Source organism: Sphaeramia orbicularis, unplaced genomic scaffold (genome assembly GCF_902148855.1).
Source record: "Sphaeramia orbicularis unplaced genomic scaffold, fSphaOr1.1, whole genome shotgun sequence".
Taxonomy (NCBI): Eukaryota; Metazoa; Chordata; class Actinopteri; order Kurtiformes; family Apogonidae; genus Sphaeramia; species Sphaeramia orbicularis.
In genome coordinates, this window is record NW_021941442.1 from 485,020 (window position 1) to 512,236 (window position 27,217).

At 43.7% G+C, this 27,217-nt stretch overlaps 1 protein-coding gene across 2 annotated transcripts; it reads right to left on the minus strand.

Annotated features, from left to right (window-relative positions):
* LOC115415744 (serine/threonine-protein kinase pdik1l-like) lies at nt 1–26,133 on the minus strand. 2 transcript variants are annotated; one of them, XM_030129387.1, is made up of 4 exons: nt 26,020–26,133; nt 22,815–23,556; nt 17,452–17,671; nt 1–850 (listed from the first exon to the last, which is right to left on the minus strand). In XM_030129387.1, the coding sequence occupies exons 2-4, from the start codon at nt 23,550–23,552 to the stop codon at nt 621–623; spliced, it is 1,188 nt and encodes a 395-aa protein (XP_029985247.1). In that variant the 5' UTR covers nt 23,553–23,556; nt 26,020–26,133; the 3' UTR covers nt 1–620. The 2 variants fall into 2 exon arrangements, with proteins under 2 accessions (XP_029985247.1, XP_029985246.1); XM_030129386.1 differs by lacking the exon at nt 1–850 and adding an exon at nt 2,447–2,932.
* Between the last annotated feature and the right edge of the window lie 1,084 nt (nt 26,134–27,217).

The window sequence follows — 27,217 nt, forward strand, 5'->3', positions numbered from 1 at the left end:
TCTTCTCTAAATGAACCAAACATTTCAGAACAGACTAAATATGAACATTTCAGTTTGAACTCAGAACAGTTGGTTTAATCTTCTCTAAATGAACCAAACATTTCAGAACAGACTGAACAGTGGAACGGTTCCACATGTTCAGGTTCAGATGTGTTTGATTTATACATTTATTTACATTGAAACTGTCCTTGTGTCTGTTTGTGTTTCCACTTTAAACTCAGCTGTAGCTTCACTTCAAACCCTTTAGTCCATTCTATTCTTCCCTCATATTATGGGATGTCTGTGGTGCTGGTGGGGGGGGGGGGGGTGCTCCTTGCTCACATGCTGCTGGTGGACTTCAGGGGGTCCATGTTTCCATGGTACTGGTCTCTCCGGTCTCAGCTGGAGTCCTAGTCCAGGGCCTGGTGGACCTGGGTCTCAGCTGGAGCCCAGGTCCAGGGCCTGGTGGACCCGGGTCTCCAGCTTTGGGCCAGGGCCTGGTGGACCTGGGTCTCCAGCTTTAGTCCAGGTCCATGGCCTGGTGGACCCAGGTCTCAGCTGGAGTCCTGGTCCTGGTCCAGGGCCTGGTGGACCCGGGTCTCCAGCTTTAGTCCTGGTCCAGGGCCTGGTGGACCCGGGTCTCAGTCCAGGTCCAGGGCCTGGTGGACCCGGGTCTCCAGCTGGTCTGCGTGGGGCCGTGCGTCCGGGTCTGAGGCTAACATGTCCATCAGCAGGCGGCACAGGGCCGGACCTGGGGGGGGCAGTGGGGGGGCCCTTTTAGACCTCATTGGAATGCACAGCTGCAGCTCTGAGTTCTCCCATAATGCCTCACCAAGGGGGAGGAGCCAGCGGCCTCTGGACACATATGCACCTACGACAAGAGAAAGAGCAAAGGATGATGGGAGTTTACAAATAGAACAGCGGTAACAGAGGAGACGGACAGGAAGTCACATGAAGACCACTGAGGCTCCGCCCACAGCAGGGCTAATGATATTAAATATTTGAACATAACTCTCTGTAGTTTCTACTCCTCCCATTTTTAAAACAGACTCTTAAAAGATATGAACATGCACAAAAAAAAGACAAACGGCGCAAAAGATGCAACAACGCAGAAAAAAACTGAGATGGAATAAGATGGAAACAAGGATGAGACAAAATAAAAAGAATGAAAAAAAAACAATGAAAACAAAGTACAACAGCATTTTAGCATCACATCAGAAAAATACAAACACTGGTCACTATGAGAATAAAAACAATATTATGAAGATAAAGTCGTAGTTTAAAAAAAAGCTCATAATTTAATGACAATAATTTACTTTTATGAGATTTAAGTCGTAATATTTTGAAAATAAATTCATAATAGTGCGATAAAAAAGTCATAATTTTGAAATTGGAAGCCTTAAATTATGTAATTTGCTGTAGTTTCAGTATTGGTCCTTTGTGCGTGAAGCCCAGATGACAGTCGAGCCTCAGAATGTTCCAGTTCTCCATGATCTGACCTGTGGGTGCCACCGTCTTCTGCAATATTAGGATAGTTTTACATCTGATTTTAAATTACAATGGTATTCTTGTAATATTGTGGCTTTATTCTTGTAAAATTATGATTCGTTTTGTATTTGACTTCCTTCTCATGAAGTTAAGGGTTTTATGTTGGTATTTTAATTACTTTATTTAAATATCAGTTCTGCAATATATCACGATATTTTGTTTCACGATACTGTATAGATATTAAAAGTACTGTATGGATATTTGTAGGTGTTTATTCAAATGCAGATACTGTGGAGGTTCATTATTGTTTTGTTTCTATTTTATTTCTTCTTATTTCACTCTTTTATTCACTAATGTTGGTTCCTTTGTTGGATTGAACTCCAATCCTGTTCTGATGTTAGTTGTGAACTAATAGAATCTGAACATTTGAACAGGATCTGAAACTGGAATGTGTGGAAAACTGAATTTCAGTTTGAACACAGTTGGAACATTTGCTGATAGAACATTAGATCCTGTTTGGATCAAATACAAATGTGTTTAGGATTTGTGCAGATTTCTGCTGGAATTCAATTCTTCAAGGAAATAATCATTAAAAAAAAGAAACAAACCAAAAATTGCTTTTTTAACACTATCAGGATATATGGTATGGGGATCCTAGTATTTCTGTCCTTCCTGTCCTCTGTCCAGAACACACCTGTTTCTTTTCTGTCCTTTTCTTCCTCTTTTTTTCCTCCTGCTTTTTCCTCCTCTGCGTCTTGTCTGGTTTTGTCGGTGGATCTCCTGCTTGCTGTTCTCCTGAACATCTAAATTATGGAACTGATCTACTGGACACTCAGCACAACTGACCAGATGTTTTCACCCAGGACCAGGAGCCCACCTGCCCTGAGCCCACGTCTGCAGTCTGGGATGGAACAGGTGGAGGTGGTCTGTGGGTGGAGGAGACTGAGGACATTCACCTGTTTGGAGAACAGGAGGCCTTCTAACTGGTCTGGAGTTGTCCTGGTTTATGTCAGAGTTGGACACACAGCGCACACACACGCGCACGCACGCGCACACGCACGCACACACATATACACACACACGCACGCACACACATACACACACGCACACACACACGCGCACACACACCGCTGCTGTCGACCCAAATTAAAGAACACTTTGGAGCGCTGAGGGACAACCTGAAGGTTCTACAGCAGATGGGGACACAATCTGTGTGTTAGACCAGACTGGACCAGATTAGACCAGACTGGACCAGCTGAGGACTCACACAGAAGGTGGATTCCATCTGGACGGACCGTGGACGAGCTCCGACAAACCCCAGGACTGAGGGAAAAGGAGGAACTGTGCAGGATGGACCTGCTCTGAAGGGAGGAGTTACAGCTGAGGTCCAGGTCCAACTGCAGTGAAGGTCCAACTGCAGTGAAGGTCCAACTGCAGTGAAGGTCCAACTGCAGTGAAGGTCCAACTGCAGTGAAGTTCAAACCAAATGAAGAAGAAAACAAAGCATTTTAGCCTTGAATTCTGTTTGTGCTGGAGCCACTGTGGTCTAATCTGGTCCAGTCTGGTCTAATCTGGTCCACTGTGGTCTAATCTGGTCCAGTCTGGTCTAATCTGGTCCAGTCTGGTCTAATCTGGTCCAGTCTGGTCTAATCTGGTCCACTCTGGTCTAATCTGGTCCAGTCTGGTCTAATCTGGTCCAGTCTGGTCTAATCTGGTCCACTCTGGTCTAATCTGGTCCAGTCTGGTCTAATCTGGTCCAGTCTGGTCTAATCTGGTCCACTCTGGTCTAATCTGGTCCAGTCTGGTCTAATCTGGTCCAGTCTGGTCTAATCTGGTCCAGTCTGGTCTAATCTGGTCCAGTCTGGTCTAATCTGGTCCAGTCTGGTCTAATCTGGTCCAGTCTGGTCTAATCTGGTCCACTGGTCAAATGGTTCCCTTACCGACTATCCAACAGGAAGTTCAGAATTTGCCTTTCAAACTAAAATTGTCACCATTGTCTTCTGCGCATGCGTGGCGTCTGTCAAACCGCCGGCGGATCTACTCTCAGAAATCCAGCCTTTTAACTACTTATTTCTTGCCTTTCAACGCTTACTCACTTGAACCTAACCTCTTAACCGTGTCTTTTTAACTTGACGCTATCAACCCAAACCTTCATCAGGACAGGTCAGTATTGTCAGTGGATCCTTACCTCTGGTTGTCACCCACCGCTTCCCGCGCTCTGCCCGGTATCTCGCTGTTTCCACCATGGCGTCATCCTCATCAGCTGGAGATAGTCCTCTCGTCCAAGCCAACAAAACCCTGGTAAAGGCTTACCAAACTATCGCGGACCTCAAAGAGGAAATACTGCGCCTCTCCGCAGAACTCGAGGAGAAAAATGCCCAGCTCTGTGGTTTCTCCAGCCGCCTTCCCACACTGTCCAGTCTGTTCCTGAAAAGCGCAGAGAAGCCCAAAGCCTCCTGTGATGATACGGTGTTATGGGATCCTTCCTCTGCCTGTTCTCGCCCCCCGTGTTCTACACCCTGGTCTGAAGTGGTGATTCGTGGCCGCAAAAAGAACACGAGCAAAGACTCACCACCGCCGACCATCAGCACATCAAACCGCTTCGCCGTCCTGTCCGTGGAGAACGCTCCGGCTCCTCCCCCCGCCACGGCTGATGTGCCCCCCATCCCACCTGGCTCTGTCCCGGAACCGGCTCCTGCTGACACCGTGGCTGCCACCGAGCTGATTACCGGCGACGGTCCTAAAGCCGGTCCTCCTGTGAAGCCGTCGAACAAGGGTCCCCGCTCCTCGGTCCGCTCCTCTGCCCGGCGCCGCCTCCTCCGAGAGGCCGTCCGCCGTCACTCCGACGGTCAACCCGTGGAATGTCCACCTAGAGAGACCAGGAACCCTTCACCTTCAACACCGTCTCCTTGACCACTTTTCCCTCTGACCACCGCTATCCTCGGGGACTCCATCATCCATCACGTCCATTTCTTTAACGCCATAACCAGGTGTTTTCCTGGTTCTACCGTCACCTCCATCCTCCATGAACTCCCTCAGCTGCTGCTCTCACTGCCGTCCACCGTTACCCGGATCAGAGTTCACGTGGGCTTCAATGACACTTCTCTTCAACAGTCCGAAGTGACAAAGGTTCATTTTAAAAACCTCTTTGATAAACTGAAAGGATCCGGGAAGGCTGTTTTCATTTCCGGGCCCCTCCCCTCCTTTGCCCGTGGTGTGGGCCGTTTCAGCCGACTCCTCAGCCTGAACACCTGGCTCCAGTCCGCCTCTGCTCTGAACGGCTTCAGTTTTATTGATAACTTTAATCTGTTCTGGAACCGCCCCTCCTTCTACAAGTCCGATGGTGTCCACCCCTCTACACTAGGCAGCAGGGTCTGGGCTCAAAACATCCAACACGCTGTCCTGACCAAAACCACACCCACACCAATGTGACTATGCCCTCCCTCTTCTGCTGTAGCCACCTGCTCCCCCTGCTGGTCACATCTAATATCACCACGTTCAGAGTCTCCTATAAAATCTGTAGTGAGAATAAACAACACCCCAACTGATCTGTCCTCCTCTCCCAGGCCCTCACTGTCCACCTGTCAACTAACCACCTCAGTGAATTCCTCTTCTCCTTCCCCATCTCCAGCAGCCTACACCTCTGCCTTGCTCTTCTCCATTCCTGTCATATCCAGGTCTCGTATGGGGTTCCACTCTGCTAAAAGGCACCGTAGGTGGTTGACACAAATCCCATTACACACAGCGGACACCAACACCATGATGTCACCACCACCTAGCCGGTTTGGATTACTAAATGCACGTTCCATTGCCAATAAATCCTTCTCCCTAAATGAGCTTTTTACCAACAGGAACTTGGATGCATTATTCCTGACGGAGACGTGGCAAAGGGATGGGGAGTTCATTCATTTAAATGAACTGTGCCCTCCTGGCTGCTCTGCTGTTGGTCAGCCCCGCCCCTGTCGCCGGGGCGGTGGCCTTGCTGTAGTGCACCAAGACAAATACATATGTAGAGGGATGAGCACCGATGACTTTCCCTCATTTGAGTCACAAATGATCCAGATTGGCTCGTCCAGTGTGTTCTACTGTTTCTTAATCTACCGTCCCCCTGGCCCTGCTGGTGCCTTCTGAAACGATTTCAGTGATTTCCTTATATCAATAATAAAACTGGAGAAGGTTTTAATTCTTGGGGATTTCAATCTGCACATCGATAACAATTCATCCAGCCCAGCAATGGAACTTTTAGCCATGACTGACACTTTGAACCTCAAACAACATGTATCTGGCCCCACCCACAAGAAAGGACACACCCTGGACCTGGTTTTCTCATGGGCTTACACGTCACAAATGTGTGTGTTGAGGATGTCCACTTGAGTGATCATTGTGGTGTGTTTTTTGACTTATGTGTGCCTCTGGAGCCCAAGCCTGCACCTAGAAGGGCCAAGAGGAGGATTATCACAGAGTCCACAGCCCAGGTTCTCCGTGCCCTGTTTAACCCTAGTCTTCTTAATGAGTGTCCTGATGTTGATGAGTTTATCCAGTGCTTCTCCACACACTGCAGCTCTATTCTTGACCAGGTGGCTCCCGTGAAAACTAATGTCACTCGTAAGTGGTCTTGTCCCTGGATAAATGAAAACATCTTAAACCTAAGGAGAACTTGTCGCAAAACTGAGCGTCTTTGGAAATCAACCCAGTTGGAAGTACACAGGTTACATCTTAAAGATCTCATAACCTCATTAAATAAAATGATTAAGGAGACAAGATCCAGCTACTTCCACAAACTTATAGCCACAAACAAGAAAAACCCCAGAGTAATCTGTGACACAATCCAGTCCATTGTGTCCCCTGCTGTCCCTGCTGCCCCCCCCTCCCCCCCGTGCTCTGTAAAGCTGACAGCAATGACTTCCTAAACTTCTTCACAGACAAGATCAGGGATATTAAACACAATATCCCACCACCCTCTGGCCGTCTGACCCTATCTGATCCCCCTCTGCAAACCTGGTCCTCTTTCGACCCTGTGACACTGGAGGACATCTCAGCACTTTTATCCAAAACAAAACCCTCCTCCAACTCTGCAGACCTCCTCCCCCATAAGCTCCTTGTCGGTGTCTTTGACACTATTGGATCATGGGTCATAAAGTTTTTTAACCTGTCGCTCACAACTGGTTTGTTTCCCAGCTCCTTCAAACAGGCCATCATAGAACCTAAACTAAAGAAAACCACACTGGACCCCACAGACTTCAAAAGCTACAGGCCCATTTCAAAGCTCCCCCTATTGGCCAAAATCCTTGAGAAGGCAGTGTCTAAACAACTGACAGCTTTTCTGGAGACACACCAGATCTATGACACTTTTCAGTCTGGGTTTAGACAACGCCTCTCAACAGAAACCGCACTATTAAAAGTGTCTAGTGACATCCTGATGGCGGCTGACTCCGGGAAATCCACGGTCTTGGTCCTGCTAGATCTGTCCTCGGCCTTTGACACAGTGGACCATACCATAATGATTGAGAGACTGAGGGACCTGGTAGGGATGTCAGGTCATGTGCTAGACTGGTTCTCCTCTTACCTGACCGGCAGAAGCTTCACTGTGTCAATAAACAACTTCCAATCTGACTCAGCGGATCTACTGTGTGGTGTGCCCCAAGGCTCTGTCCTGGGACCAGTCCTATTCTTACTCTATGTCCTCCCACTTGGCCACATTATCCAACAGTACAGTGATGTCTCCTATCATCTATTCACAGATGACATCCACATATACTGCTCCTTTAACTCCTCTGAACCCCACAAACTGAGTTCCTTAATCATCTGCTTGTCAGAGCTGAAGCAGTGGCTAAATGAGAACAGCCTCCAGCTGAACTCCAGCAAAACTGAGACCCTCATCATTGCCCCGGATAGTGCAATCCCAGGGATCAAACATCACCTTGGAGACCTGAGTTCCTCGGTAAAGACAAAACTGAGGAATCTGGGTGTCATCTTTGACCAGGACATGTCTTTAGAATTCTACTCCAAACACCTAGTCAAAAACTGTTTCTTCCACCTACGCAACATCTCCAAACTCAGATCTATGGTGTCCACAAATGAGCTCGAGATGATCGTTCACGCTTTCGTATCTTCTCGCTTAGACTACTGCAACAGCCTGTTTACATGTTTAAACAGAAGGAGCTGGCCCGTCTACAGTTTGTCCAGAACTCTGCTGCCAGGCTCCTGACCCGCACAAACAGGAGAACCCACATCACTCCCATCCTTAAATCTCTCCACTGGCTCCTGTTCTATATCGTCTTCATTTCAAAATTCTTGTGCTAACTTTCCGGGCCCTACATGGCCAGGCCCCTGCATACATTGCTTCCCTGATCCAGCCCTACAGCTCGACTCATAGCTTGAGGTCTTCAGGACAGCACCTGCTGATGGTTCCACGGACCTGTTTTAGCACACGCGGTGACAGGTCTGTTAAAGCTGTGGACCACGTCTATGGAATGACCTGCCTCTACACCTATGGTCCATGGACTCTGTACAGAGCTTTAAGAAACACCTCAAAACCCTCCTGTTCAAAAAGGCTTTTTAGTCTCCCACCTGACCCAGGACCACCACAGACTGATTACACTCTATGTATTCATCATAACGTACTCCATGTGTCATCCCCCCCCCCAGTCTCTCTATATCTCTATCGCTCTCTCTTTTCTCCTCCTTTACTCTCTCTCTCTCTCTTTAACCCCAACTGGTCAAGGCAGACGTCCATCCTTCAGGAGTCTGGGTCTGCTCCAGGTTTCTGCTGTTAAAGGGAAGTTTTTCCTCGCCACTGTCACCAATCACAAGTGTTTGCCCCTGAAGGATTCTGTTGGGTCTGTAAACTTAATCTGATTCTGATTTGAATTGATAAAGCACTTTGTGACTCTGTCTGTGAAAAGTGCTCTATAAATAAAATTTACTTTACTTACTTACTTTACTTACTGTGGTCTAATCTGGTCCACTCTGGTCTAATCTGGTCCACTGTGGTCTAATCTGGTCCACTGTGGTCTAATCTGGTCCACTGTGGTCTAATCTGGTCCAGTCTGGTCTAATCTGGTCCACTGTGGTCTAATCTGGTCCAGTCTGGTCTAATCTGGTCCACTCTGGCCTAATCTGGTCCACTGTGGTCTAATCTGGTCCACTCTGGTCTAATCTGGTCCACTCTGGTCTAATCTGGTCCACTCTGGTCTACTCTGGTCCACTGTGGTCTAATCTGGTCCAGTCTGGTCTACTCTGGTCCACTGTGGTCTAATCTGGTCCAGTCTGCTCTAATCTGGTCCACTCTGGTCTACTCTGGTCCACTGTGGTCTAATCTGGTCCAGTCTGGTCTACTCTGGTCCACTGTGGTCTAATCTGGTCCACTGTGGTCTAAACTGGTCCAGTCTGGTCTAATCTGGTCCACTGTGGTCTAAACTGGTCCAGTCTGGTCTAATCTGGTCCACTGTGGTCTAATCTGGTCCAGTCTGGTCTACTCTGGTCCACTGTGGTCTAATCTGGTCCAGTCTGGTCTAATCTGGTCCACTGTGGTCTAATCTGGTCCACTGTGGTCTACTCTGGTCCAGTCTGGTCTACTCTGGTCCACTGTGGTCTAATCTGGTCCAGTCTGGTCTACTCTGGTCCAGTCTGATCTAATCTGGTCCACTGTGGTCTAATCTGGTCCACTCTGGTCTAATCTGGTCCAGTCTGGTCTACTCTGGTCCAGTCTGGTCTAATCTGGTCCACTGTGGTCTAATCTGGTCCAGTCTGGTCTACTCTGGTCCACTGTGGTCTAATCTGGTCCAGTCTGGTCTAATCTGGTCCAGTCTGGTTTAATCTAGTCCAGTCTGGTCTAATCTGGTCCACTGTGGTCTACTCTGGTCCAGTCTGGTCTACTCTGGTCCACTGTGGTCTAATCTGGTCCACTGTGGTCTAATCTGGTCCAGTCTGGTCTAATCTGGTCCACTCTGGTCCACTGTGGTCTAATCTGGTCCAGTCTGGTCTACTCTGGTCCACTGTGGTTTACTCTGGTCCACTGTGGTCTAATCTGGTTCAGTCTGGTCTACTCTGGTCCAGTCTGGTCTAATCTGGTCCAGTCTGGTCTAATCTGGTCCACTCTGGTCTAATCTGGTCCACTGTGGTCTAATCTGGTCCAGTCTGGTCTACTCTGGTCCACTGTGGTCTAATCTGGTCTAGTCTGGTCTACTCTGGTCCACTGTGGTCTAATCTGGTCCAGTCTGGTTTAATCTGGTTCAGTCTGGTCTAATCTGGTCCAGTTTGGTCTAATCTGGTCCACTGTGGTCTACTCTGGTCCAGTCTGGTCTAATCTGGTCCAGTCTGGTTTAATCTGCTTCAGTCTGGTCTAATCTGGTCCAGTTTGGTCTAATCTGGTCCACTGTGGTCTACTCTGGTTCAGTCTGGTTTAATCTGGTTCAGTCTGGTCTAATCTGGTCCAGTTTGGTCTAATCTGGTCCACTGTGGTCTACTCTGGTCCAGTCTGGTTTAATCTGGTCCAGTCTGGTCTAATCTGGTCCACTGTGGTCTACTCTGGTCCAGTCTGGTCTAATCTTGTCCACTGTGGTCTACTCTGGTCCAGTCTGGTCTAATCTGGTCCAGTCTGGTTTAATCTGGTCCAGTCTGGTCTAATCTGGTCCACTGTGGTCTATTCTGGTCCAGTCTGGCCTAATCTGGTCCACTGTGGTCTACTCTGGTCCAGTCTTGTCCAATCTGGTCCAGTCTGGTTTAATCTGGTCCAGTCTGGTCTACTCTGGTCCAGTCTGGTCTACTCTGGTCCAGTCTGGTTTAATCTGGTCCACTGTGGTCTAATCTGGTCCACTGTGGTCTAATCTGGTCCACTGTGGTCTACTCTGGTCCAGTCTGGTCTAATCTGGTCCAGTTTGGTCTAATCTGGTCCACTGTGGTCTAATCTGGTCCACTGTGGTCTACTCTGGTCCAGTCTGGTCTAATCTGGTCCAGTCTGGTTTAATCTGGTCCAGTCTGGTCTAATCTGGTCCAGTTTGGTCTAATCTGGTCCAGTCTGGTTTAATCTGGTTCAGTCTGGTCTAATCTGGTCCAGTTTGGTCTAATCTGGTCCACTGTGGTCTACTCTGGTCCAGTCCGGTGTAATCTTGTCCAGTCTGGTCTAATCTGGTCCAGTTTGGTCTAATCTGGTCCAGTCTGGTCTAATCTGGTCCAGTCTGGTTTAATCTGGTCCAGTTTGGTCCAGTCTGGTTTAATCTGGTCCAGTCTAGTCTAAGGACAGAAGTCTGAGTCTCTTATTTTTCAGACACAAACAGACTTTAGAGGACTCACCACATCCAAGCATTAACCCCCCCACCCCACCCCCCCACCTCTGTCTGCCTCACAACATTCTCCCTCTCTTCTTGTGCCCCTCCCACAACTGAGTCCATTGAAAAAGTTCCATCATGTGACCACGTGGACTGCGTTTAGAATGTCTTGTGTGTGTACTACTGGAATTGTCTGGAAGAACAGGGTTCTGCGGTGGCGCAGCCGTTCGGAGCAGCGGCCTCAGGTCCAGAATCGTCCAGCTCAGTTTGGTCTGATGTACTTTGTTCTGTCAAATGACAGAAAAGGCACTTCTGATTGTGATTTGTATGGTATCACCAGATTCTTACAGATACACAGCCATAATCAAATGCAGATTTGTAAATTCCAGACTGGTCAGACTCCTGAAGACCCAGTGGGAACCCTGGTTTAACCCCTGAACATGTATAAGTCCCATTTGGAGCTGTGGCTATAAGCAGGGCCCGTTTACAGTGGCTCAGCTGACCAAACCCTACTGCTCTGTTCACTGGACTAATGTGAGGCTACACATATCCAACTGTCAGCTCAGAAACCCACACAGACCACTGTTGAACCCACTGAGGATCAGTCAGACCGAACCAGAACCAGAACCTCATGAACCACACGGTCGACGTTACAGAGCGTTCACCTCCAGCAGAACTGAAGAAGTCCTGTTTATGAATAAAGTGTGACATCTGTGGAAGTTTACTCTGCTAACACCACTGATTCATTTGATGCAGATTTCACCACTTATGTAAGACTGACCCAAAGGCACGTATGGTTTAAGGATAAGGATGTGACAGGATGTGTGGAACTGGACCCATGTTTACTGTCTGAAGATGAACGCCATCACCTTCGACACCAGGGGTGTCAAACATGAGGCCCAGGGGCCAAATGCAGACCACCAGAGGCTCTAATCTGGACCCTGGGATGTTTTTGGAAAGTCAAAAATTCCACAGTCTGGGATTGAATTAAGCAAAAAAAAAAAAAAAAATTGCTTGAATTAAGAAAAAAATACTGAATTAAGCAAGAAAATCTTGAATTAACAACTTCAAACTTTTGTCTTGTTTTAGTGCAAAAAAAAATCACATTAAATTCTGAAAATCTTTCCATTTCCAAACTCTCCTGTACCAATAAAATGTGACTAACCTGAACAAATGTGTCCAACCTGAAATGTCTGTATTAAATTCAGCCCAGTTTGAACTCTTTTCTGCCTGTTCCTCAGTGTTTAGTGTCTTTGGAGATCTGATCCAGGGTTTTTTTTTTAGATCATTCTAATTTCAGCAGAACATGTGAGGTTTGAACTGGTCATCTGTTATCAGCTGACATTTGGATGCCAAAAGATAAATGGAAAAAAATTAGAAGATTAATGAAGAGGAAAAAAACTTCATTAGTGGGTTTTTAAAATGTAGCTAAACCAAATATTTTCCAGAGGCTGATGTGAGTGAAAGTCATTAAAAGCACATCAGTTCACACTTCATCATCATGAGCTGGTGCTTCAGCTTCCTGTGGAATATTACTGTTTCAGATTAAAGCAGGGTCCTGTTGAAGCCACACCTGAAACACCTGAGGACAAGTCCACAACAAGGTTATTATCATTATTATCGTTAACAGAAACAAATGAAATGACCAAAACTAGAACGGGAAAAACATGGGGAAAAAAAATTGGAAAAAACAAGCAAAAAAATCTTGAATTAAGCAAAAAAAAAAAGGCTCAGACCACTAAGGATTAATATTTGAATGTTTCTGCAACAGAAGGGACATTGTACCAATTATTTTATTTGTTTTGTTTTTTTAATACAACTTGGTCAAATTCTTTCATTGTGTGTATCAGTACTTTTTGAACATTCTGAGCACTACTCAGCACAGCAATACAGCAATACTGTGATAATAATGATAACTGTGAGAATTTTGGTGCCAATAACTGTGATCTGAATGTTCATATGGTTCCATCCCTAGGTCTTAGTTTTGTCGTTTGTATGGTCTGTCCACATTCTTACCAGATTCACAGCCCTGCCTCCCTCCTTTGCCCTCTTTTTGGTCTAACAGGTCTGATCTTCATGGAGGATAAAGTCAAAAAATAATGGAGTGTTTAATTTATCTGTCTGTGTTTAGCCTCTGCTTTGTCACAACAAAGGGGGGGGGGTGCATTTGGCCTGTTCTTGAATCAACTGAATCGTTCTCTCTGTGCTCATACTGGTTTCCTCTGCTCTAATGCAGTATCAGTCAGTGGGCTTCATACCCTGGTACCAGTGGGTCGGCTCTGCTCGGCCCACACTCTGTTATTCTGTGAATAACATCAGACATGTGTATCCAGACTATTTATTAGAGTGTGACAGCAGCAGTGGACTGTGGACTGGGGTTAGTACGTCTGGACTCTGACAGGAAAATAGGACATTAAAGGAGCTCAGACACTGTTCTGCAGAGTTAGACTGAAACAGAGGACGGAACAGCAGCTTCATCTGAATACAATTAGAACAGTGGACGTTTCCACCTGAGCTGGTCCACTCCAGCAGGAATTAGCATCTGATTGCATTTTCACAGCCTCATTTACAGCAGGAGTGTTTTCTCACAGAATGTGAGGCAGTGGTGTGTTTTTCAGATGGGTTTTCTGAGCCTTGGTCTGACTGAGCGCTATGAAATGGATGTGACAACAGGAAGTGCAGACCTGTGGATTTAGAACTGCAGAGTTCAGAACAAAAAAAGACAAAAATGAAATGAAACCACAGTCCAGTTAAGACAATAAGAGTGGATGTCCTGAGTGACCAGCACTGATGAGGTGGACACTGAGGTGGACACTGTGGACAAACCAGTTAGTCCTGTTTCCACCCAGAGGAAGAGCAGAAACTGAACAGTTACATTCAAAGGTTCTACTGAGTATTAGGCCTGTGTATACCATACCAGACCAGACCATACCATACCATACCATACCATCTTTATTTATAATGCACTTTCAGAACTTTACAGCTGGCCAAAGTGCCATACACCAAACATAAAACAAGAGATTAAATAAGTAAATGAGTAAAACTAGTGATGACACAGGGTGTAAAGTGGGCTAAGAACAACAAAATACAACCATCATAAAAACAGACAAATTAAAATCTGATAAAAAGAGCATTAAAAATAAATAAATAAATAAAATAAAATTAAAAAAAAAACAGACATGCCTGGAAGAGCTGGAGGTGGTGTCTGGGGAGAGGGAAGTTTGGGCATCCCTGCTTGGACTGTTGCCCCCGTGACCCGGCCCTGGATAAATGGTGGATAATGGATGGATGGATGGATGGATAGACATGTCACTCACTGATTAAAAGCCAATGAGAAAAAGTGTGTTTTTAGACGTGATTTAAAGACAGGCAGAGACTGAGCCTGTCTAACAACTAAGGGCAACTGGTTCCACAACTTTGGGGCGACAACAGAAAAGGCACGATCCCCATGAAGCTTCTTTTTAGTTTTTGGAACCACAAGCTGCAGCTGATCTGACCTGAGAGCACGAGGGGGGGTTAGGGGTGGATCAGGTCAGACAGGTAGGAGGGGGCAAGGCCGTTCAAACGTATTGGCAAGACTCTGGACATATCAGACAAATCCCAATACTAGGATCACCATATGATATATCAACAGAGTAGATACCGGTGGAACATCAGGATTGGATGGTTCCAACTACAGAGCAGAGGAACCCCAGGACAGACACGACAGCCCATGAAAACACATGGAATGAGCCACGTGTTCAAATGTAGTTCTATTAAACAGAGGGGATGAGAACACTGGGTCAGAACCAAAGTGTCCATGTTCTGCAGAACCTCCAGAACCTCCACATGTGTGTTCTGCAGAACCTCCAGAACCTCCACTACGGATGGGAATCCTTAAGAATTTAACGATTTCAATTCCATTATCAATTTTGCTCATCGATCCGATTCTCATTGGCTGAGGGAATAAAAGAGTAGAAACGGGTGTGTTTGCATTCACTGTCTTTTATATTTCCATCTGCACAGAAAATAGAACATATACAGTATGAACAAATAAGAACAGATGATGCTGGGCCTGGTTCGGGGGGGGCTAGCAGGATGCAGTGAAAGTGAAACTACAGACTCTTTACTTCTTCCTCTATTGCTGCATTTTCACTACGTGGAACCAGTTCGACTCTGTTTGTCTCCTGTTGTTGTGCTCCTCATTTCCTTTCCCCTACCTTTGTAAACTTGTATTTTAGGAGGTACGACGTTTGTTGCCCACACCGGAACCAGAACTGGGCGTTCACTCTGCCGCTACATTCACAATATCTATAAATAAATAAGTCTATATCTCTATCGCTCTCTCTTTTCTCCTCCTTTACTCTCTCTCTTTAACCCCAACTGGTCAAGGCAGATGGCCATCCTTCAGGAGTCTGGGTCTGCTCCAGGTTTCTGCTGTTAAAGGGAAGTTTTTCCTTCCACTGTCACCAATCACAAGTGTTTGCTCCTGAAGGATTCTGTTGGGTCTCTGTAAACTTGATTTGATTCTGATTTGAACTGATAAAGCACTTTGTGACTCTGTCTGTGAAAAGTGCTCTATAAATAAAATTTACTTACTTACTTACAAGCGTCGCTAAGTAGTGAATCAAATACGTGACATTCCTGTAAATGAATCACATGCAGTGGACAAATGTTTGAGCAGGTTGGAGGGACTCCACCCTTTAGAAGAAATGGAAACTTTGCAAGTGTTACAAGTGAACCTGGTGTGGTCTGTTTGGACCTGGTGTGGTCTGTTTGGACCATTTCTACCTCAACGATATGTTGTCTACGTTCTGACCAAAACAATGCAGCGTACATGTGACGTCATCGCGCATGCACAATAAAGGTGGAATCAATAAGCAGAATCGTTAAACAGGCAGGCAAACAATTCCAAGGAATTGAGCTACTGGGAACCGGTTCTCAAAAAGAACCGGTTCTCGATTCCCATCCCTATCCTCCACATGTGTTCTTCTGGGGAAGGCGAGGCTTCTTTACCTCCTCCAGGAGGTATCGTGATCACTTTGCTTTGTTTGTTTGTTCTCATCTTTAGTGTAAAACTCTTCCACCCATCTTTCCCAAATCTTCCCCACAGATAGGCCTAGGTCCTGGGACCAACCCAGTCCATTTTGGTCCCAGTAGGACAAAGTTCAAGGTCACAGCAAGGTCACAACATCTGCAATTTTCCATCTGTCATCAATGAGACATTTTCCAAAATTCATACAAAATTCAAAACGACTCCGATTCTCCTCCAGTTGGATCCACCTGTAGCTTAGAACAATCTCTTGTATGTGGAACTAAATTGTCCACATCCACTGTGGAATGTGGACTCTGTGGACATTTACACTGACCAGTGAAAATCCCATTTCCCACACATTTAAAATTAGAGCTCAGCTAATATTGATGTGAATTGAATCTAATTGGACAGACACATGACTGGGACCAGATTCAACTGTTTCTGTGTATGGAACAACCTGGAAACTGTTGGATTTCAACAGAAACAGTGGAACCACACATGCTTAGCAGAGGTTGGAGTTGTGAACACTGGTTCCATCCTGTCATCTTCTGTTATATGAACCAGACTGAGTCTAATCCAGATCCAAACGTACACGGCATAAATCATCCTTCATCACTCTGACATTTAGATTTATGCTTCTGATAGTGTTGATGAATGTCTGATGTATAGTGTGTGACAGTTTTAATATGTGCCACTTAATGAAGTCCAAGAGTGTGTGATGTTCAGTGTCATCCGACCAGCCTGACCTCACATTCAGACTGTGTGTGGGGGGGGGGGGGACTGAAGCTGCTGCACAACATGTGACCACATGACCACACCCACTGGAAGGTCATGTGACATGAGTGGACAGCAGGGACGGCCACGGTACACATCTGGACCAGACTGAACTGAACTGGACCAGACTGATCTGAACTAAACTGGACCAGTTTGATCTGTTTCAGTTAGTTATGTTTTTTTTCTTTTAATTATAGTTTTTATTTATTTCAGTTAATGAAAATGTTTTTACAATTCTGGTTTTGGTCATTTCATTAGTTTTCATTAACGATAATGAAGTTGTTTTTTTTTTGCTTAATTCAATTTTTTTTTGCTTAATTCAATTTTTTTTTTACTTATTTTAAGAGCTTGTTTGTTTTCTTACTTAAAGATTTTTGTTTTTTTTTTCAAAACTTTTTTTTTTACTTCATTCGAGATTTTTTACTTAATTCAATGATTTTTTTTGCTCAATGCAAGAGGTTTTTTGTTGCTTAATTCAAGATTAATGTTTTTGCTTAATTCAATTTTTTTTTGTTTATTTTAAGAGTTTGTCTGGGTTTTTTTTTACTTCAAGATTTTTTTTTTTGCTTAATTCAAGATTTTTTTTGCTTAATTCAATAATTTTTTTTTTTTTTGCTTAATTCAAGAGGCTTTTTTTGCTGAATTCAAGATTTTTTTGCTTCTTTTAAGAGTTTGTTTGTTTGGGGGGTTTTTTTACTTACATTTTTTTTGGCTTAATTCAAGATTTTTTTTTTTGCTTAATTCAAGAGGTTTTTTTTAACTTCATTCAAGATTTTTTTTTTTTGCTTACTTCGAGATAATTATAGTTTTTATTTATTTCAGTTAGCGAAAATGTTCTTTCAATTGTAGTTTTGGTCATTTGGTTGGTTTTCGTTAATGATAATAACCTCGGTCTGTACATATTTGATGAATCAAAGCCAACCTTACCCAGCTGTTCCTGCGTGGTTCCTTCTTCCACAAAGGTGATCCTCTCCAGGATGGCCCAGAACATCACCCCCAGGGAGAAGATGTCTGCCTGGGCCGTGTAGGCCACTCCGCCCCACACCTCTGGAGCCATGTAGAAGTCCGATCCACAGGTGGACGAGAAGTGCTGTCTGCTCAGGTCGTCCACCGCCCCGCTCATTTTACTGAGACCGAAGTCTGCCACCTAGAGGACGAACACAGACATCCATGAATAAAAACCATCTGATGAACCAGACCTAAGCACTGGTCTACTATCAGATGTTCCTGCAACTCCTCAGAGGACATGGGAGACCGTCTACAGATGGAAGACCTTCTACAGCAGATCTATAAAACTCAGTTCAGTTCAGGGGCCAAATACTGACGAATATTTTATAAAGTGGGCTGGACCAATAAAATAATATAAATAATAGGATAACAACTGATAAATCCTACTATATAATCCACGTTCTGTGTCCCATCGCTGTTGCAGCACAGGAAGGCGTTTGTACAGGTTTTCCTCAGCCTTCACAGGCCTGATCTCCGCCAAACTCACCAAATTAGAGATGCAAATTATCGATTAATTCATTAATCATTAGTTGGTTTCCCTTATCGATCAATTAATGATTAATTGATAAAGCAGCGACTTTCCTGAGAACGTGGATTCCTTTTTCAATACAGTCTATAAGAATAAAAGCTAAATACTGATTATAAACTTCATGATAAAACCATGTCATATTCCTTAATGATTGATTTATTGAACCATTGAATACAGTCAGTGTTTCCTGTGGAATTCATCTGTTGATGGGGGGGTGCACATGCGTGCCTTTTGCCAGTGTGTGTATGGGGTGCATGCACGTGCGTTTTGTGGGGGGGGGTACTCGCACACGCACACTACGGCCGGGGGATGCATGCGTGTTGGTTGGTAACCGCACACGTGCGTGCGTCACTTTCTGTCCTCCTTCTAATACTATGGGGTACGGTGCAGTCCGTGCCCCCACAGAAGTGAAAGTGAAACTTTTCATTGACTGTAGACTAGACCAACCTCCAGGGAAACGCTCCGATACCAACCCCACACTAGTGTGTATTTATTCGGGGGTGCACCGCGCCCACAAACAGACGGTCAGTCTGTGTTTGGCTCCATCATGTCCACACAGACATTCTAACTCATCAGCGCCATGATCCGGTTCAATGAGCAGCTATTCCAGCCACAGCGCTGTGCGGACAAACTGACAGCCTTCAGACAGGTGTGCACAGGTAGACAAGGGCAATTAACCGACAAATAATTTAGTCAAGCAAATTCTTATCGACAATTAATCGTTAGTCGATTAATTATTTACATCCCTACACCAAATGAACAGAAACATTCCCTGACTATCTACTAGGCACAATTTTATGTTCATATTCAAATGTTGTGAGGCATGCTGGGAGATTTGAGCCTCTGTCTACTTTGAATTCTTCATCCCTGCCGCCACATGCCATTTTCAGAAGTGGTTCTGCTGCCGTTCATGACATTTCTACTGTTCGCAGACCATGCTAACATGTGAAGGCTGCAGTTCACTACCGTTGGATGAATGGAATCATACTGGACAGGACAAACAAATACATGCTCTTCCCTTCATGCCTCAGATGTTGGATCCAATTATTACCCGCACAATGCAGGATTACATGGTAGTTTACAAATGGATAGTGGTGGCAGACAAGTTCTACTGATCATGCTAATGTACAATGGCACCACAGGTACAATGCCACTAGTAATGTCAACTCCTAAGTTTTTTCTGTTTTTGAGTGATAAAAAGTCAAATTCCGTAATGAAAATGTTTACATCAAACTCAGTTCAGTTCAGTTCCACATACTGACGAACACTTTATAAAGTGAGCCGGACCAGTCAAATACTAGAAATAATAGGATAACAACTGATAAATAATGTCAACTCCAAAGTTTTTTCTATGTTTTTGAGTGAAAAAAGTCAAATTCAGTAATGAAAATGTTTACATCTACTAACTATACTTAAACACAACATGAACAAATACGAACCTGAAAAATCTGAAGACAAATAAGCACAATTTTAACAATATTAGGCCTTAGTTTATCATTTATACATGTGCATTCTAATTTATATGGACTAATTCACATGTCTGTTCCTCTAAACCAGATCTGTCAAACTCAGTTCAGTTCAGTTCCACATACTGATGAATATTTTATAAAGTGGACTGGACCAATAGAATAAAAATAATAGAAATAATAGGATAACAACTGATAAATAATGTCAACTCCAAAGTTTTTTCTATGTTTTTGAGTGAAAAAAAGTAGAATTCCGTATGAAAATGTTTACATCTATGAATTGTACTTGAACACAACATGAACAAATACGAACTTTAAAATTCTGAAGAAAAATTAGCGCAATTTTAACAATATGATGCCTTAGTTTATCATTTATACATGTGCATTCTAACGTACAGACCCCAGTAGATCTACAAATACACACAACATTTAGTAGCAGGCAGAATATTAGTACAGTTAGAATACTGTTTAGACATTTCAGATGATTCACATTTTTGTAATAGCCTTTTACAAAAAAAAAAATGCACTGATTTTTCTGAAGAAATGTCAGTTTTTTTCAGGTTATTCACATCTTTTTTGTTTGGATAGTTTATAAAAGTCAGTATTTTTATAATTTAATGGGTTTTTTTGCACTCAAACACAGACAAAAATTGTCAGTTGTCACTGGTTCAGTCCACTGCAGATCAAATCAGACTGAATGTGGAACCTGAAAGAACAGGAGTTTGAGCGAACTGGTTAAGTCATCTAGTGCAGATAACTGATGACATGTAAAATAAAATAAAACATGTGTAGTCTGCTTCACTGGATGGAGAACTGGGAGAAAGTTCTGACAGATGTTTTGGAACAGAAACTGTTAGATTCATTTGTAACCTGACATAAGGTGTTATTCCTGTCGGAGCCAAACGGTGTATTTGACCTGAACATTTTCTGCTAAATGGAACGGAAAGAAAATTGATTTTTGCTTGTTGCAGCCTGGGTGTGTTATTGCTTTAAAATGAGAAGGACATTCAGGAACCCACCTGGTGTAACCTAGTATTATAGAACCGGTCCTGTTCAAAGGACAGACAGTAGACTTTTAGAAGGTCTGCACAGCTGTAGTGCATGTCATGGGTTTAATGAGTGGACGCACTGACAGGACTGCTCTGTTTAGACTGGTGGAATAGAGCGGTTTGAGCTGCAGAATATGTTGAACTGAGTCATTTCACTGCATAAAATCATTCAATACAACACTGGGACAGAAGTAGGGCTGTGTATCGGTGAGAATCTGGCGATACGATACAAATCACAATACTAGGATCACGATACAATATGTCACGATACTGTTAAAAAGGCAGTTTTTTGTTTGTTTCTTTTTTTAAATGATTATTTCATTGAAGAATTGAATTACATCAGAAATCTGCCCAAATACTAAACACATTTTTATTTGATCCCAACAGGATCAAATGTTCTATCACCAAATGTTCAAACTGTGTTCAAACTGAAACTCTGTTTTCCAGACATTCCAGTTTCAGATCCTGTTCAAATGTTCAGATTCTATTAGTTCACAACTAACATCAGAACAGGATTTGAGTTCAATCCAACAAAAGAACCAATGTCCGGTTTCCACTACGTGGTATCGATTCGACTTGACTCGCCCTTCTTGCGTTTCCATTATGAAAAGGACCTGGAATCTGGTACCTGGTCCTAGTTTTTTGGAATCTGGTACCTGGTCCTAGTTTTTTGGAATTTGGTACCTGGTACTAGTTTTTTGGAATCTGGTACCTGGTCCTAGTTTTTTGGAATCTGGTACCTGGTACTAGTTTTTTGGTACCTCCTCCTCTGAGGTTCCAGGACTGGGGACCAGATACTAAAGGTGACACTGTGTAAACACTGCAGAGCTCTGATTGGTCAGTGGTGTGTGTGCCCCGCCCTTTTCCAGTAAATCTGTCAGTAGGTGAATCCACATGATGACAGTCTGTAAAACTACACCATGGTTTGTCCAGGAGGTTCAGACGCAAACATTCAGCAGGAGTTTGACCAGACAACAGGCAACCAGTGAGTTTATCAGCAACTGTGAGCTGAGCACACAGAAGGAACGCACCGCATCGCTATGACGACCAGGGACTGGAAAGAGGGAGGATCTGGAATGGAAAGGGTCTGGAATAGGACCTGGTACCAGAGTGGAAAGGGTCTGGAATAGGACCTGGTACCAGAGTGGAACCGGTCTGGAATAGGACCTGGTACCAGAGTGGAACCGGTCTGGAATAGGACCTGGGACCAGAGTGGAAACGGTCTGGAATAGGACCTGGTTCCAGAGTGGAACCGGTCTGGAATAGGACCTGGTACCAGAGTGGAAACGGTCTGGAATAGGACCTGGTACCAGAGTGGAAAAGGTCTGGAATAGGACCTGGTACCAGAGTGGAAACGGTCTGGAATAGGACCTGGTACCAGAGTGGAAAAGGTCTGGAATAGGACCTGGGACCAGAGTGGAAAAGGTCTGGAATAGGACCTGGGACCAGAGTGGAAACGGTCTGGAATAGGACCTGGGACCAGAGTGGAACCGGTCTGGAATAGGACCTGGTACCAGAGTGGAAAAGGTCTGGAATAGGACCTGGTACCAGAGTGGAAACGGTCTGGAATAGGACCTGGTACCAGAGTGGAAAAGGTCTGGAATAGGACCTGGTACCAGAGTGGAAACGGTCTGGAATAGGACCTGGGACCAGAGTGGAAAAGGTCTGGAATAGGACCTGGGACCAGAGTGGAAAAGGTCTGGAATAGGACCTGGGACCAGAGTGGAAACGGTCTGGAATAGGACCTGGGACCAGAGTGGAAATGGTCTGGAATAAGACCTGGGACCAGAGTGGAAAAGGTCTGGAATAGGACCTGGGACCAGAGTGGAAAAGGTCTGGAATAGGACCTGGGACCAGAGTGGAAAAGGTCTGGAATAGGACCTGGGACCAGAGTGGAAACGGTCTGGAATAGGACCTGGGACCAGAGTGGAAACGGTCTGGAATAAGACCAGAGTAGAGTCGAGTTGAGCCAGCTCCATGTAGTGGAAATGCGGCATAAATTATTTCATAAAAGGGTGTTAATTAATAATAAATAAAATATAAACATAAAACAAAAACAAAAATGTACCTCCACAATATCTGCATTTGAATAAATATCTAAAAATATCCATACAGTACTTTTTAATATCTATAGAGTATTGTGAAATAAAATATCACGATATATTGCAGAACCCATATTTTCTAACAGCCCTGGACAGAACCTGTACATGTTTTGCACTGTGCCAACTGTATGGTTACCTTGACAACGGGGCCCTTGTGGGTGACACACACCAGCACGTTGTCTGGCTTCAGGTCTCGGTGGATGATGCCCAGGTGGTGCAGGAAGGCCACGGCGCTGCTGAGCTGCTGCACCACGCTGTGGTTGTGCTGTTCGTCTGGAGGTCTGGACAGCAGGTACTGGTTCAGGTCTCCTCCATCACAGTACTCCATGACCAGCCACAGGGCCAGGCAGGGCAGGGGTCCGGCCTGCAGGGGTCCAGCCTGCGGGTCCTGCTGGTCCTGGCTGTGGTCCCAGCCCTTCCTGGGTCTTTTGGAAGGCCTCAGTGGGGTTGGACCATCTGCTGTAGCCTTGGCCTGGACAGTGTTGGTCCTGTCCTGCAGTCTGGACCCACAGGTCTTCCTCCTCAGGGTCTTAGACTGCCTGTTCTTCCTGTCTTGCCTTGGCTGTGCTCCAACCACTGTTCCCTTGAGGACACTCTCCACCAGGGGTGTAGGCAGCTTCCCTGGGGTCAGGGGCTTGAGGCTGTGGGGCCCCGTCTGCTGCAGACAGCTGTGCAGTGCAATGACGTTGGTGTGGTTCTGGGCCGTGGCTCTCATGGCCCACAGCTCCTGCAGGTACAGTTCCATACATTCTGGGTTGGTGCAGGGCAGACGCTTGATGGCCACCTTCTGTCCAGTTTTGGACATGTGTCCTTCAAAGACCACACCATAACTGCCCCGGCCCACCTCCTTCTCCAGAGTGTACAGCTCCTCCATCCAGCTGAAGAGGACCACACAAGACAAATAATGCAGTTAGACAGTCCACAACCACAACAGGAAGGGGTCACATTAGACAGTGATGAAAGTGAGGAAAGAAAAAAAAAAAAACTGAACTTTCTGAGCATTTCATTCTGCATGCTCTTTGGTGCATTCTGGTGCACTCTGGGAGCAAAAACATGTAAGCCAGAACCACTTGAATTTCTTTTGGATTCCTGCCTCACACTTCAGTTTGTCCTCACGCTGAAGGACCATGAATTCTGACATGATTTCACAGAATATTTAGACCAAATTCCTTGGTGGTAAAATATTTAAAGCTAATCCACCATCTTGTCTCCAGAGACGCCAAACGGACCACGTGTCATCAACAGACCAATCGGAGCTGTTGATACAAGTTCCGTGTTGTGAACGAGCATCTCATTGGTCGAGATGAATGGAGAAGAAAGCAATATGGCCGCGCCCATGAGACGGACCCGAATAAACATAATTTACACTTTTCGGAGCGATTTATGCGCCATTTTCTGGCTGAAATGTTGCCAAACCAAATGGAAATGATCCGGACACGTTTAATTTACCGGAACATATGCTCAGTTTTCGGGTAAAAAAAAAAAGATTTCCGGCAAAACCGGAACACTTTAATCACTGATTAGAACACCAACGGTCCAGGTCCAGTGGAACCACATGGACCCATGTCCTGTCCAATAGTGTCTGTGTCTAAACTCAATAACTGATCTGTTTAATCCATGTATGAATAGGTCTGAGTCAGTACTGTCACATGACACATTTAAGGAACATTTAAGGGTCAAAATACTGGACAACTGACACAAAGAACATTTAAGGGAAAAAAAAATACTGAAACTCCTGCTGCGAGACACAGAGACTGAAAATGAACCTCATTTTATTGACTTTATTCAAATGTATAAAACATGCTGTTCTCTTCAGAAATGGATCCAAAATGAAACCAGGGATTTAGCTCTGATGGAAAACTACAACTGGGATCAATATTGGATCAAAATGTGGGAATGATCAGTTTGGATGAAATATTATTATTAAAGTTAATAGTACATTTATATGAGTCTGAAAAAATAATATTATTAAAGTTATAGTACATTTAGATGAGTCTGAACAAATATTATTATAGTTAATAGTACATTTAGATGAGTCTGAACAAATATTATTATAGTTAATAGTACATTTAGATGAGTCTGAACAAATATTATATAGTAATAGTACATTTATATGAGTCTGAACAAATATTATTATAGTTAATAGTACATTTATATGAGTCTGAACAAATATTATTATAGTTAACAGTGCATTTACATATACGTCAGAAGTATAACTTTACATAATCAGTTCTATCTTTTTTTCAACAGGTGTTACTTAAATGTTGTAAACAGTTCCATAAAATACAGTTCTTCGGATAAAACATGAGCCTATTTAATAAATGACAGATTAAACTTGATGACACTCATGTTGACTTGGATCTGGACCTTATTCTAACTGTGAGCTTTAAAACCATAAACCAAACTGTTAAATAAGACTTTAACTGTTTTAATGTCTCTTTAAAGTCAGATGGGTTCACCATACAAGACAACCTGTCTGTATGTCTGAACACTAATTTGTCCAAATATATATTTCTACAGTCACACAGGCAGGTCTGATAGTATATTTGTCAAACATGCGGCCCAGGGGCCAAATCCGGCCCACTAAAGGGTCCAGTCCGGCCCTTGGGATGAATCTGTGAAATGCAAAAATTACACTAACATGTTAATCCTTATAGTTCAGGTTCCACATTAGACCAGTTCAATTTACAGTGGGCAAGACCAATCAAATACTATCAGAGTGACAGAAATAATTCCAAATGTTTCTCTTTGGAAATGTAAATATTTCATGTACATTTACACTAAAACAAAGTATAATTTTGCAAAAAAAAATATGAATAACCTGAAATGTCTTAAGAGAAGTAAGTACAATCTTAATAATATTCTGTTTGTTATTAAATGTTTTGTGTGTTTGTAGATCCACTGTGATCTGTAAGTTATAATGTACATGTATAAATGATAAACTGAGGCAGAATATTGTTAAAATTACACTGATTTTTTCAGTTTGTTCATGTTATTCACATCTTTTGAAAGGATAGTTTGTAGATGCAAACACCCTCATAATGTAAATTTACTTTTTTCGCTCTAAAACATAGAGAAAAGTTTGGAGTTGACAATATTTATATGTTATTCTGTTATTATTTTACTGGTTCGGTCCACTGAAGATTAAATTTAGCTGAATGTGGAACTGAACTAACATGAGTTTGACAGCCCTGAATTAGAGTAAATTTAACTGATGTAAACATGGCGGACACACAGACGCAGTTCACTCCCTAACATTCAGCTAACATTCAGCTAACATTCAGCTAACATTCAGCTAACTAGTTTACAGACGCAGTGAACGCCACAGTAATATGACTTACAGTCAGAAGTGACTCTTAAATATCCAGCCTCACACCAAACACTTCTTCCTTCAGATCCTTTAAATCCGTCTTTTAAATGACTGCAGGACTACAGCTATAGTTCCGGTCCGAAACTGACAACAAACCGAACTGAACACAACTGAACAACGGCAAGGCACTTCCGCCTCTGCATTTGGAACGGCCCGCCTTGAACAGATGCGCATCCTGATTGGCTACGGATACTAAACCGTGCGTTCTCATTGGTTCGTATCAAAACCAACGTGTGTAATTCGATTCGAAATGAACAAGCCACGAGGTTAACTGACAAAAAAGGAAAAAAAAAAAAAAAACCTTAACTGACATGGCTGACGTCAGAGTATACAGTCTACTGCTGAATGACTGATCCATTAATAAAAATAAATAAATGAATGAATGAATAAATACTTATCCATGAACTACAACATTAATGGATACAGTAGAAGAAGAAAAGCATGTTTACATGACAATGACAGTGGATGGACACACTAGGTATATATATATATATATATATATATATATATATATATATATATATATATATATATATATATATATAGAGAGAGAGAGAGAGAGAGAGAGAGAGAGAGAGAGAGAGATACACACACACACAAATGAAGAAAAATGAAGAAAATATTTACAAAATCCTGAATGACATGAAAAAAAAAGCAATAAATTAACCAAAATTAAGTAAAAACAGAACAAAAAAGCAACAAAATGAAAAAAAGCGGCTAAAGTGAACAATAACATGAACAAAATAATAAATAACATGAACAAAATAAGCCAAAATTGAAGGAAAACTAATAAACCCGTGGAGTTGGATCAATGCCAGTGGATGGACACAGTGGGTTTGTGTTCAGTTCAGGACAGACTGGACTGAAACAGACAGTTTATTCAGTTTGATCTGTTTCTGATAGAAGAACCATCAACTGTAATCTGAGCTTTAAAGGTGGGCTCTGAGATGTTTTTCTGGAGCATTTGTTACTATATTCCTTCAAATCCCCTTCACATCCTGATTACAGCTAATTAATTAAATGCTATAACACAAAAATTTAAAAAATCAGTCACCTGTGGAACGGACAGGACTGAAAAAACACCATCCAATCATTCTGAGCGCCCACTGGAAATGATTGAACAGTGATATGTCTATCAAACTCAACTGCTACTGGCCCCTCCCCCTCTG